Here is a 12303-nt window from a genome sequence, read left to right on the forward strand (position 1 = left end):
GAGTGGCTGTTTCTCTCCACTGAGTATGAAGAGAACCTGTAGATGTTGAGAAGTAGGTGAGATGACTCCCATCCTGCCACCTGCTTTTTAAGATGGGTGCCTGAAGTATACAGCCTTGATTTGCATTAATTGCTAATTTAATTTCTTTTGGTTTTAGATGAACTGTGGCATCATAGTTCGCCACACCATCTTTCTTGTTTATGCTGGAACCCCAGCATAGTTATGTGGTCTTGGTGAAGCCGATGGCCCAGTGTGCTGGTTTTGGCTGGGATAGAGTTAATTTTCTTCACGGTAGCTAGTATGGGGCTTTGTTTTGGATTTGTGCTGGGAACAGTGTTGATAACACAGGGATGTTTTTGAAATTGCTGAGCCCTGCTTACCCAGAGCCAAGGGCTTTTCTGCTCCTCACCCCACCCCACCAGCGAGGAGGCTGGGGGGGCACAAGGAGCTGGGAGGGGACACAGCCAGGACAGCTGACCCCAACTGACCCAAGGGATATTCCAGACCATAGGACATCGTGCTCAGCGTATACAGCTGGGGGAAGAGGGAGGAAGGGGGGATGTTCGGAGTGATGGCGTTTGTCTTCCCAAGTCACTGTTACTTAGCGTGATGGAGCTCTGCTTTCCTGGAGATGGCTGAACACCTGCCTGCCCATGGGAAGTGGGGAATGAATTCCTTGTTTTGCTTTGCATGCGTGCGTGGCTTTTGCTTTACCTATTAAACTGTCTTTATCTCAACCCATGAGTTTTTCTCACTTTTACCCTTCTGATTCTCACCCCCATCCCACTGTGAGTGAGATGAGCAAGCAGCTGTGTGGTGCTTAGTTGCCAGCTGGGTTAAACAATGACACCCAGCAGCCAGCTCTCTCTAAGGAAATTCTACAGCTGGAAAGAGTAATAGTATTAAAGACTTCACTGTAAATAGTGTCTTATCACAAATGCTTTGAAACTCGTTCAGCAATGTTACTTAAATGGGAAGCTCATTGTATGGTGTTTTTGATCTTGTTACTTATTTTAGCTCTCATCCTTTGAAACTTAGCTTAATTGTGCATTATGTGGAAATCAAAGTCTGAATAGTCTTTCAAGTTGAGGATTTTAAAAAATGTATGTGGAGAATAAAGCTTGCATCCCTCTGTTGACTGACACTTCAGGAATGCAAAAAACAAAGACTTAATCCATATCTGGGTAAAATTCCTTTACCTATGGCGTTTTTTGAATGGTGATGTTTGCATTAGTGTGCATATTAACTGAAATTTTGCCATGTAATGTTCATGTTCAGTCCGGGATCTGGAAGTGAAATTGTTCTTTCTCACTTCTGTGTCCTCACTGTTAATGAAGAGCCTGTGACAGAGTTAAGTCTCACGTGAATGATGTAAAAACCCAAGCAGAGCCTAGCTCTTGTTCAAAAAGGCAGGTGAACTCCAGTACTTAAAAAACAGAAAGTGTTTAAAAATTTTTTTTAAACATGGCTGCTGTAACTCAGAGACTGAACAGTATGAAAATAAGTATGAAAATAATGCTCTTACTGATGCTGTCTTGCCTGTGATTCCATATGACCCTGTGGCAATAGGTCCCAGCTGCCTTGTATTTAATCTGCATAGGTTTTGTGCCCCAGAATTTGGGGCCGAGTGTTTTAAGAAGGAATCACTTTAACCTCGTCCTTCACCAAAGGAAAGGTGCCCAGCTGAAATGGTTATGAATTTTTACTGCTTTAGGAATGGTTTGTGGAGACCTGCCTAGATTTGCTTTCTTCCCAGGCTGCGGGCAGATTTTTGGGGTATTGACATAAGCGCTTCGTTAGGAAATTCATCACCAACAAAATAATCCTGATGTGAGAAACAAAGCTTCAGTCTCAGAAAGCTCACAATTTCCTGTCTGTTCTTAACCATAGACTATCACTATCGTTTGTCGTGGGATGCTTACTGTGTTGTCAAGAGTAAGGCAAAAGTCTTCATACAATCATAGAATGGTTTGGGTTGGAAGGGATCTTAAAGATCATCTAGTTCCAACCCCCCTGCCATGGGCAGGGACACCTTCCACTAGACCAGGTTGCTCAAAGCCCCATCCAACCTGGCCTTGAACAATTCTAGGGATGGGGCATCCACAACCTCTCTGGGCAGCCTTGGTTTGGGCAATGCAGTATGAAAGGAAAGGATAGCTTCTTGTCTCAAATTCAGTCACCAGTGAGAAATCAGTGACTTGGTCTGCAAGTTTGGATTATTGCTTAAAGGCAGGCTACTTCAATACCAAGTTTTGTATTTTGGGACAATCTAATTCAAATTAAAATGCTTTTTTTTATAGATGGAGTTAGCAGTAGCACCGCTGTGTCGGCGAGTCTCTGACCTAGGAAAATCTTACAGACAGCTGAGGTCATTCAGGTGAGTTGCAGTTGCAGGAACTAGCTTCAAAACTGGTTTATTACCTCGTGTTAGTTCTGATTGAACTGAGAGCTTTTTTGGCAACACCCACCTGCGAATTAGAAATAGATTAAAGTTCTTTTAAATTTTATGCAGAGTATAACTATGATTTAACAATCTTTGTCATGCAAATGTTGGCCAAATTGTACTTTTTTGTGTTGCTTTCAGTGCAACTTGTGCATGACAGTGAGTTCTATAGTTACCTTAAGTGTTTCCACTGAAATATAAAATGTACAGTCCTGTGCTGTTTAATTACAATAGGCAACTTCTGTGAATTTTTACAAACTGAACCTGTGTTGAAAACCTAAGATGTGGACTAGTGGAAAAAAATTAGATGATTCTATGGTAACATAATATTGCCACCATATAGGCATTTTTCTAATGCATAAGATAAGCTTTTTCTTCCTTTCACAAGTATATTGTTACATTTTTCCAGACCGCTGCTGTTCCAGACCAGTGAGCATATTGCCAGTAGCCCAGCTCTGGGAGAGGTTATTCCATTCAGCGTTATTCTTCAGTTCTTATTTACGAGAGCACCACCAGAGTTAAAATCACCCTTCCAGGTAATAAGATCAACCTGTCTTTCCTTTCGGGATGTCCTAAGGAGGAATGAACATTGTAGTTTGCCCTAGTTATTTTAGTTTAAAAGTATTCGAGCTCATGCTTTATATGATTTGTTGGCTTGGGTTTTTTTTTTTTCTTTTCATTATGGCAAAGGTGTTATGGTCATTGACTTCATATTTTGATTAATTAACAGTAGGAAGATGATAACCTGATTTTAAATAGACTCTCAATTCTTTAATATTCTGTTAGCTCATAGAAGAAATTGCAGGTCTTATCCCCGACGGCAAATTGCCTGGATCCTGCTCCTGTAAGATGCTGGAAATCTAGATTCAAACCCCTGTCAAAATTGGGCAAATGGCTGATGTAGGAGATCACCTCTGAGCTCCCAAATAATGTATCGGGCTATTTCTGTTAATTGTCTCTGATTTCTTAACTCATTTTGCATTACTGCAGTATTAAGAGAGCCTCATGTGGCCTTCATTTATGTCATCTTTGATTGTGAAATTGGTGTGTGTGTTTCCTTCTTCACATTTATGTGTAATTGGTGTTTTGTTTGATTTCTCTGTATCAGAGGGCTGAGTGGTCCATTGCCCGCTACTCCCAGTGGCTTGATGATCATCCATCTGAAAAAGACAGGCTTGCTCTCATACGGTAAAAATCATGCTTCTTTCTTCTCTACGTTTATGATAATGGAGCAGTAACTTGTCTGCATACCAGGACTGGTCTTGAAAAGTAAAAAAATGTGCTATAGGAGATGTATCATAAATACCATTACCCTCTCTCCACTCACAGGATGAGCTGCAAAATGGGAGAATATATAAACTGAATGCTCCCCACTGCCCCCTGTACCCAAACCCCCCAGTGCCTTTGGAAGGAGCACACAATCCTCTTGCAAAAGAAGTAAACCATGCACAATGATGGTTTAAATTAATACTGTGTTTTAGCAAAACTGCCTCTCAACTGTTGGAAAGTCAAGGCTGCAGCCATCCTGTCTTCTGTATCAGGAAAGAGAAGCTTTGGAAGCTTAAGCAATGAAAATGTAGGTAGGAATTTAAAAATGGAAGACCCTTGTTACACCCCTGTAATGTCATTCTTCAGGAAATCAGCCTGGGATCTTTAGGAAGTGATAATTATGTCAGCTTTTTAAAATCTTCCTAGGGTAAATGACTTCATAGCTAAATATTTTTTTGCATCTTAAAATGTGAGGAAAAGTTAGGAAGAGCCTTGTTTTTCAAAACAAGCAGATTTTTAAAGTATGTTAGAGAGAACAGATGTGTTGTATGAAGATGACAGAGCCAGCCTGAGGATTCTCAGGATTCAAGGCTCAGATGATCATTTCGCTCCTAACGCCCTAACTCTTCCAGCCATCTTCTTGGTGTCCTATCCTGACCTCAGTGTCATGCACTCCAGTGGCACAGGAAAGGTTGTCAACACATAGCTGTGCCAGGCTCAATCTGGCCTGGGAGCCAACTCTGTCCTTGAACTTCTGCGTGTGGATGTTGCTGGCTTTTGCTGAAATCATAAAAGCTGACTTTTAAGTTCCAGCCAGCAGTGGTTGTCCTTAAGAAAATTGACCACTATCTGTCCACACTTTTAAAGTGGCTAAGAGGAGTCTGCTATAAATATTTACAGTTCTTGAAGCTGATAGCACCATACAGTCCAGCGTAGTGCTTGGGCCAATTAAGGAAGTACTAGTTGATCACCAGTAGATGTTAGTAGGATTTATTTCCAAAATATTAAAATGCAAACTGTGTCTTTTCATATGTGTATTAAAAGAGTATTTTTTGAAAATCATACATGTTGTTGGTCTAGTTTGGTTACAAAACTAGGTTTTCTTGAATCTCAAACCATGACACCTTGTATTACAGGGGAATGGATAATACGTACAGGGCTGATTTATGTGTATGTAACTTAGTTATGAATATTTTGATTGTAATTTCTGTCCTGATGGTACTGGCAAAACTGACAATGTTGCATTTCAGATGTTAGGGAAAGCCAAGAATGCAAATCATTTGAGAACTGATGGGATTTTGTTCTCTTCAATTCTTTTACACAAATTTGAAAATGCCATCCTTAAACTACAACACATTTTTGTCTTTGCTTGCAATTAAATTTCATCCAGACTGATTCAGTTAATGGGCTTGCTGGTGGTCATGTTCAGACACTGATAAATTGCTCTGACCGTGGAGGTATTAAGGGACAAGCCTTGGGACAAGGCTTTTAGGCAGAGAGAGTGTCATCCATTAGACCAAGTAGCGTAGCTGGAATACTTAAGCTTTTCGTTTTCAATCCTTTCATTGAATCCTTTATTCATTTTGCATGAGATACCACTATTAAAATACTTTAACTTTGTAATCTCAAGAATGTGCTGCTGCAAGGTTATCACTTGGCAAGGTTATCACTTGAGCATTTTACAGTGAGACTCTGGTCCTTTTGCTTTGTACTGTGGAGTGCTTGGACATTGCTTGGACATCCGTCCTCCCAGGGCACAGAGAGGGCAGCTTTGAAGATCTGCCCTTCACGAAGGCCTCCGCTGGCACTCCAATGGCTCTTCCCTACTCTTGGTACACCAGAGCAAGGCTGTTTGTCACTGCCCACGCTTGACTGCTTCTCCATCCATCCCAAGGCCCACCGCTTGCAGGCACCACTCATGCAGCTTTGCTGAGCCACGTGAATTAACTACGCTGGATTTGTCGAGCAGACTCTTCCCTTGGGCAGTTCGGTTGGCAGCTCATGTAGCACTACATGTGGGGGAGCAAAGAGCGGCGGCTGGCTGACCAACACTTGAATGCAGTGAGTGGAAGGGATGGTTCTCCTTTGCAGACACTGGTAACCTCTGTAGGCATTGCTGCATGCATTCACCTTTTTACCATCTCCTCTCATGCCTGTTAGTCATTTCTAAATAGGCCGGTTATCCATACATAAGGCAGGCAAGCAAATGTCAGTCACTAGTGTGACCATGTTTCACTCATACTTTCTTTAATACTCTATTGGAAGATTTTTGAGCCTGCTCTTCATGTGTCTCATATGAACCTAAGTTGAACTGCAGGCATCTTGCTCATTTGTCTGGAGTATTTTATCAGTCACCCTCTTCAAGCTTTTTCCACCTGTAGTTGTTCAGCTGTGCTAATTGAACCTTGGATGTTTTGAGCCTTCAGATCCCTGCACTGGCCTTCATCAAGAAATTATCTTTACATTTGCTGCAACCTTGCAAATGGTAATTTTCTGCAGCTTTTCTTTGTAATGACTGTGCCATTACTCTAGGGACCTGCTGCCTAGATATTAATTTACTTGTGTTATCAGAATCCTTACAGCTTTATATTAAAGCTAATTGCAGTCCTGCTTCTGCTCTGTAGATCTTAAATGCTTCGTATGCAACGTGGTGTTAATGTTATGAATTAGTAGCATTCTGAGCATTTTTGTGCATTTCTTTCTGCTTGTGTTCAGCATGAAGGGTGGGATTTACCTGGCCAGAGGTACATTAGCTAGACTCCCTTTATAGTCAACAGAGAGAAATAGGCGCTGCCGGGGCCGATTCATCTCATCCTGAAGTAGGTACCTAAAATAGGTCAGTTGCGTTGTGTCCTGAAAGCTCCATTTTCTCTGCTCACTGAAGGGAGCGTGGGCTGGGACACGGGAGCTCTCTCAGGCAGACAGCTGCCCTGCAGGCATTTAAAGTTAGGTGAGATGACCCTGCTGCAGGCATGCTCCCGGAGCGGGGCTTGTGTTGAAAGGGGTGCTTCTTTAAGCAGCCAGGGCACTTTTTTCTTCTTCTCTTTAAATTAAGTTTGAAAACTCAACCTTTCTTCCATAAAAGAAACCCTGTTAGATGTGGCAGGATTTGAGCCAGCCTGAAGGACAGTTCATCCACTCAAGGGCCAAATTCTTACCTTTACCAATAGAGTGTGGGTAAAGTCCCCTTATTCAAGCTCACCATTGGGGGAGCAGAGTTGAAAGCCAGGCTCAGTGAAGGGTTCATTTTCGTAACAAGCTGATGTCCTGAGCCAGAGAGCGGCTCTGACCGCCAACCTGCCAGGGGGCAGGGACAAATGCCAGCTTGGGGACAACTACAAAAGCCCCATCTGTGCATTAGGTTCAGTCTCGCTAGGCGCAGCAGTGTGACAGCTTTGCTGCAAGCAGCAGAGCCGTGATGGGTCACTGCTCTGCTCTGCTGAAACCAAGCAAGCAGCAGCCATGCAGCGAGGCTGGAGGGCTGCCGCGCGCTGGCTGCGACACCTGCGCCTCCGAGCACTCCCCCAGCCAGCGCCAGGCCATTCATAAAAACCCTCTGTGTCACTTATGCTTGCCTGTCAATGCACAGTTCCTTTGATCTCTTTATTATGCAATCTCTAATAAACCGGGGATGTCTGTCGCTAATCTGTTGTCCTACAGATGATGCTGTTGGAGATTTTACTGTTAGGTTTTTCAGTAACTTTTATAGCACTCAATTAAATAGATCTGGTGTCAGATGTGCTCTTACACAGCATATTTTCCATTTTCCTCTTTGCCCTAAAGTTTGCAGAGGAAACAGACTTTTAACAAAGTACTAAAGAAAAATCTGGCCCTGCTGTCCTCCAGCTGCCCTGCCAATTGATCAGGAGCTGAGCGCACAGGGTGCTACCCCACTACTGAACAGAAAGATGATCCCTGCCTCTTCTGAAGCTTACAATTTAAATCAGGCTGCATTTGACCGAGTCAGAGCCCAGGAGGGTAGCGCTAGTATTCACAATTCCGTATAGAATTAACTAAATAATTAGAGTAATTCTAAATGATACGTATTAAGATGCCTTTAAGAACCACACTTTTTTTTTTGTTTTAACTGGAGATATAAATTTTCATGGGTTGAAATAACATTTTAAAAAAGAACTATCTGAGTCTTATATAATCAGCTTGTCCTGATTTCCAAGAAAGCTCATGTTTTTGCTCAAGCAAGTGAAGTAATTTAATAAGTGCTTTAAAATCCTTTTCCTTATGTGGGAGGGCATCTTAAACTTAGATTATTTTTTTCCTTACTTCTTATGGCATTTTTAATGAAGCATTAATATATGCAGAACATCCCACCAACCCTCTTTCCATAGCTCTCTTTTACAAACAATATTTGTAGTGTATACCATAGCTTGTCTTTTAAAATAGAAACAGATTGCTGAACAGGTTTTATGTCCTTTATTAGACTGAAAGATGCTGAATTTAGGGCATTATTTAGTCTAATCCCTTCAAGAGAATGTTTTATATATTACATAAACAGGGTTTTTTCCATCTTCTTAAACATTGGTAATGTAACTATAAATTACATCTTTTTATATGACAACAGCTGTGATCTCTTCTGTGCTGGAGACTTGATGATACTGCTTTCACCCATGATGCCATTTATTTTTCCATTACTCCTTATGCACTAGTGTTTTTACAGTGTCCTCTACAGGAGCAAGCCTACCTTTTTTTAAGACAGATTTTAATGGTAAACTAGTGTATCTGAATTGAATTCTGTACTGCCAGCATAGTTTACAAAAGCTCGTTTGAGCTAGGATTGGTAAAGTTTACAAAACTGTTATCACAAAACCTGCACTTTAAGTGTTAACAAAGCTACTAAATTTATTTATCTCCCAAAATGAGGTATACTCACACAGGCATCTCAGCAACTTCAGTGAAGTGTATTGTTACAATATGCCCAGCTCAGCCACCCTGAGCTGAAATCTGGCTGTGTGCAGCAGCAACCATCTTCCTTTTCTGTAAGCAGCTTTCTGTCCTGTCCATATTTCTGTATGTCGCAGTCCTGAAATTGCACCCTTAAGAGTTGGTAACAGCCTCTCCCAGCGCATTCCTCCATTGCACTCTGAAGCAACCTCACTGTTATTCTCTGGACTCCTAACATCTTTCTCCCTGGATTCATGATTTCTACCATTTTACTACCTGGGCCTTTCGTTACCAGGAATGCTGTGGCCAGGAATGCTGTTCCTAATAGGACAGACAGGCTTCCTGGCCTGTCACCATGGTGGTGTTACCACGGGCAGCAATACAGAAGAGAGTTTCCTGAGATGATCACAGCTTCACCATGATTATGAGCTGTTGCATGGCCACCAGGTAGGGTATGAAGCTCCAGGTGACTGCGGCTGCCTCTTGGCTCCCAGCCTTTAGCAGCTGTAGCATCTTTTCATCCTCTCACTCAGTGTGAAGCCCCTCTGGCTGCTTTCTTACACCTGTCCACATGGGAGGCAGACTGCTGCTCTGCCTCGTTGGGTACACGAAGCAGGTAGTTCGCCTGGCCAGTTCTGCTCTGGAGGTGCCCATGTCCTCTGTTCGGTGGTAGATGTTTCTTCATCATGTGTTCATTCTCTTGGTACTGCAGTTCCCGTCAGTTGTTTCCCCAGGCTTACAGTGAAATCCCCACGAATGGGATATGTGGCATTTGCAAAATAACCTTCACAAGTTGAAGGCTGACACCTCAGGGGATCCTGACATAAATGTTAAATTTGGTGAGAAGTCAGTGCTTACCATTAGTGAAACTCACTGTTTGAGAAGAACCAAGCTTTTGCTTTAGCATTTCAGGTAAAGTTACTGCTTATGAATTGCATTTCAACATTTAGCTTTAGAGCGTTTTAATACTTTTTTTGGAGATGCAAGCATGGGACGTGGGAAAATAGTGAATGCATTTAGTCTTGGAATATTGAGAAAGCTCGTGTTTTCATTGTTTAATGTCAAGCTATACAAGGTCTGTTTTAGAAAAACGCCCAAGAATTCACCTTATAGTATTGATGGAGTAGTAATTATTGGTTGTCTTTTGAGCAGAAAAGAGAGTTAGTTAAGGTGCTTCTGGGTTGGTCATATTGATGAAGTTTGACCCTGTCTCTTTGAAACAACGCAAACAAAGCCACAGTAAAAGCAAGCACAGCAGAAGAGAGCTGACAGAGATCAACTTCTGTCAGTGGTTGGTCTCTGCTGGGAAGAAGGGTCTGGGCAGTGCTGAGGCCACCAAACAATTCGCCAAGTTCCTTTTAGATGCTTTTTGAGTTGTGAGAGGACAGTGGCTGCCACTGATGGAGTTGGTTTTGCCAGTTGGACTCTTTTGAGGCAGGAGAGAAAGAAAAAAGATAAAAGCTGCTGGAAGGTGTGACAGCAAGACTCTAATACTGGGGTTTGGCACTTAGCATAGCCTAAATCTCATTCCCTCGTTTGATCTGATGGGGAATAACAGTCTGGCTAAGGATTATCAAGGGCTGACATTGAGTGGATTTGGGTGCTTCTTTTAGGGTAAAGCTTCTCCCTTTCATCTGAAGGGATCTGGTTATCTCTGTCATCTTTTTCAAGGGCTTTTTCAAAGCAAGGAGCTAAAGTCAGAAAGGGATAGCAGTGTTACCATCTGGATAATGATGCCACCCCACAACTTCACCAAGAGGTGTCAGAGCTTTCTAAGTTAAGCAGGTCAGTATGGTTTTTTCTATTTTCAGCATTTGATGACTTCTAAAAACTATTTGGACCCAACAAACTTTGGGGAGTGTATAGAGGAAAAGACAGGGACACTGGTGAGTGGAAAGGGAGAGATTTAGCAAGATGAATGACAGTTACAGTATGAAACCTGTCACAGGAGCTTCTCAACTGTCTTTTTAATACAAGGGACCACTTTTTGTAGAAGGTAACTAACATCTAACACGTTTAACAATTACTGCTGACCAGAGCACTTGAGTGCTGACCTGAGTGGAAATGTGAGACCTATCAGACTCTTCTGAAGCATCTCCCCTTATCTTGATGGGATCCTTGAGCCTTCCCTGCCTGCATCTCCCACCTACTGCTCAGTCTGCTCTGCCCCTCATTGCCACAAGAGGCCAGTTTATAAAAAAAGCACACTTACGTGCTGTCCCTTTCCCCCAGTCGTCTTCTCTTTAAATCTTGGGATTTAAAACTTACCTGTGGATGTGCCTGATCTCTCTGCAGTCCGTCATGCTGATGGCCTTTGCTGGGAGTGAGGTGAGCTGCACCCGAAGCACTTTGTGGCTGCAGCAAGCAGTTTTTTAGTTGTTGCCTCTTTCCCTATAGACCCTGTGCTGCTCCCCAGAGACCATTGGGAAGAGCAGGCTGAAGGTTTTCAGGGAGCTGACCAGGTGCAAACTAAGCTTTATTTTGACTAGATAAAATATTCTTTCCCTGCCTTTCTGGCTGTAGCAGGGGATAACTTTTCTCTTGCTGTTTGCTGATGTGCAAAAAATGTGAAGTGACTCTTCAGAGTGTGTTGGTACCTGGTGTGGACCTCTCAGGAGTAACTCACTAGTAAGTTATCAAAATTGAAGACCTCTCAAGTGCATCCAGGACAACAAGAGGGACTGTTTCTGTGCTCAGTCCCTTTATTCTTCTGAAGCCTCTCAACTCTCCAGTAATCCAATCCATCCTCCTTTTGCATCACCTGAGCAAAGAGAGAGTCTGAAGTCCCGCTGCACTGCCTGGGGATGTCAGGAGCTGTGGTGGATGGTGGGCATCACCTCATGCCCATGCAGTTTCATTCCCATCCTGTGCTCGCAAGAAAAACTGCCTCAGGTTCCTTGGTTGCACAGTTGCACACTTTGCTCTCTCCCTGTCAAACTCCATTAGTGACAGGCCAGGGGCTCTGACCGCACACGTGTGTGTGCACGCACACGCATGCATGTGCTATGTGTGGACACCCGGCTCCTCCTGTTGCACTCTGGCCGTGAGGCTTACGCATCAGCACCTGGCTTTGATGGGGATGAGAAGTGCTGGCAGGAGCAGGCACAGACCCAGGACCAGCTTGCAGGGCCGGGCTGTCATGGCTGTCACTGGCTTCTCAGAACCCAAAGCTCAGGCTCGTCTCTCCAGCAAACTGAGTACAGGCTGTTGGCCTCAGGAGCATCTCCTACTTGTTTATAAATGAACTTTGCTGGGTTTTAGTTTTTGTTTACGAAGTTCAGAGCCCTTGCTGGTTTAGCAATAGCTTTACTTGCGGGCAACAAAGTGTATTATGACCCTGCTTCTTCCTACCGTCTCCTCCTCCATTTGCCAGGTTTGGTGGGCTCATCGTAGTTTCCCTGTGCTGCAGTATCACACAGGCATCTTGGCCTCTCTTCTCATCTTACTCCGGGACGAGACTGCACGCATGTGTGAAACATAGGCCAAGTCTCACTCTTTAGTGCTTCTGTTTTCCTTAAGCCTTGCCTAATTAAATGTCTGCTCACCGCCTATCACCTCCAGTTGCCAGGAGGCACGTATGGATTAGGTGTGCTGCCTTAGGTACCCTGAACTCTTTGTGCAGGAATGCAGTATTTCACAAGCTTGTCTGTTGGAAGTAGCAGCGAACATAAACACAGGTATGCCCTGGCCCA

General features: G+C 43.3%; 1 protein-coding gene across 1 annotated transcript in view; it reads left to right on the forward strand.

Annotated features, from left to right (window-relative positions):
* Positions 1–12303, forward strand: part of COG5 (component of oligomeric golgi complex 5) — a 194938-nt gene that overhangs the window by 179616 nt on the left and 3019 nt on the right. Inside the window, exons 19-21 of the mRNA XM_052789451.1 lie at positions 2301–2377; positions 2853–2979; positions 3552–3631. Of these exons, the coding sequence (XP_052645411.1) occupies positions 2301–2377; positions 2853–2979; positions 3552–3631 (284 nt within the window). The remainder of the gene's footprint in view (positions 1–2300; positions 2378–2852; positions 2980–3551; positions 3632–12303) is intronic.

Source organism: Harpia harpyja, chromosome 6, assembly GCF_026419915.1.
Source record: "Harpia harpyja isolate bHarHar1 chromosome 6, bHarHar1 primary haplotype, whole genome shotgun sequence".
NCBI lineage: Eukaryota > Metazoa > Chordata > Aves > Accipitriformes > Accipitridae > Harpia > Harpia harpyja.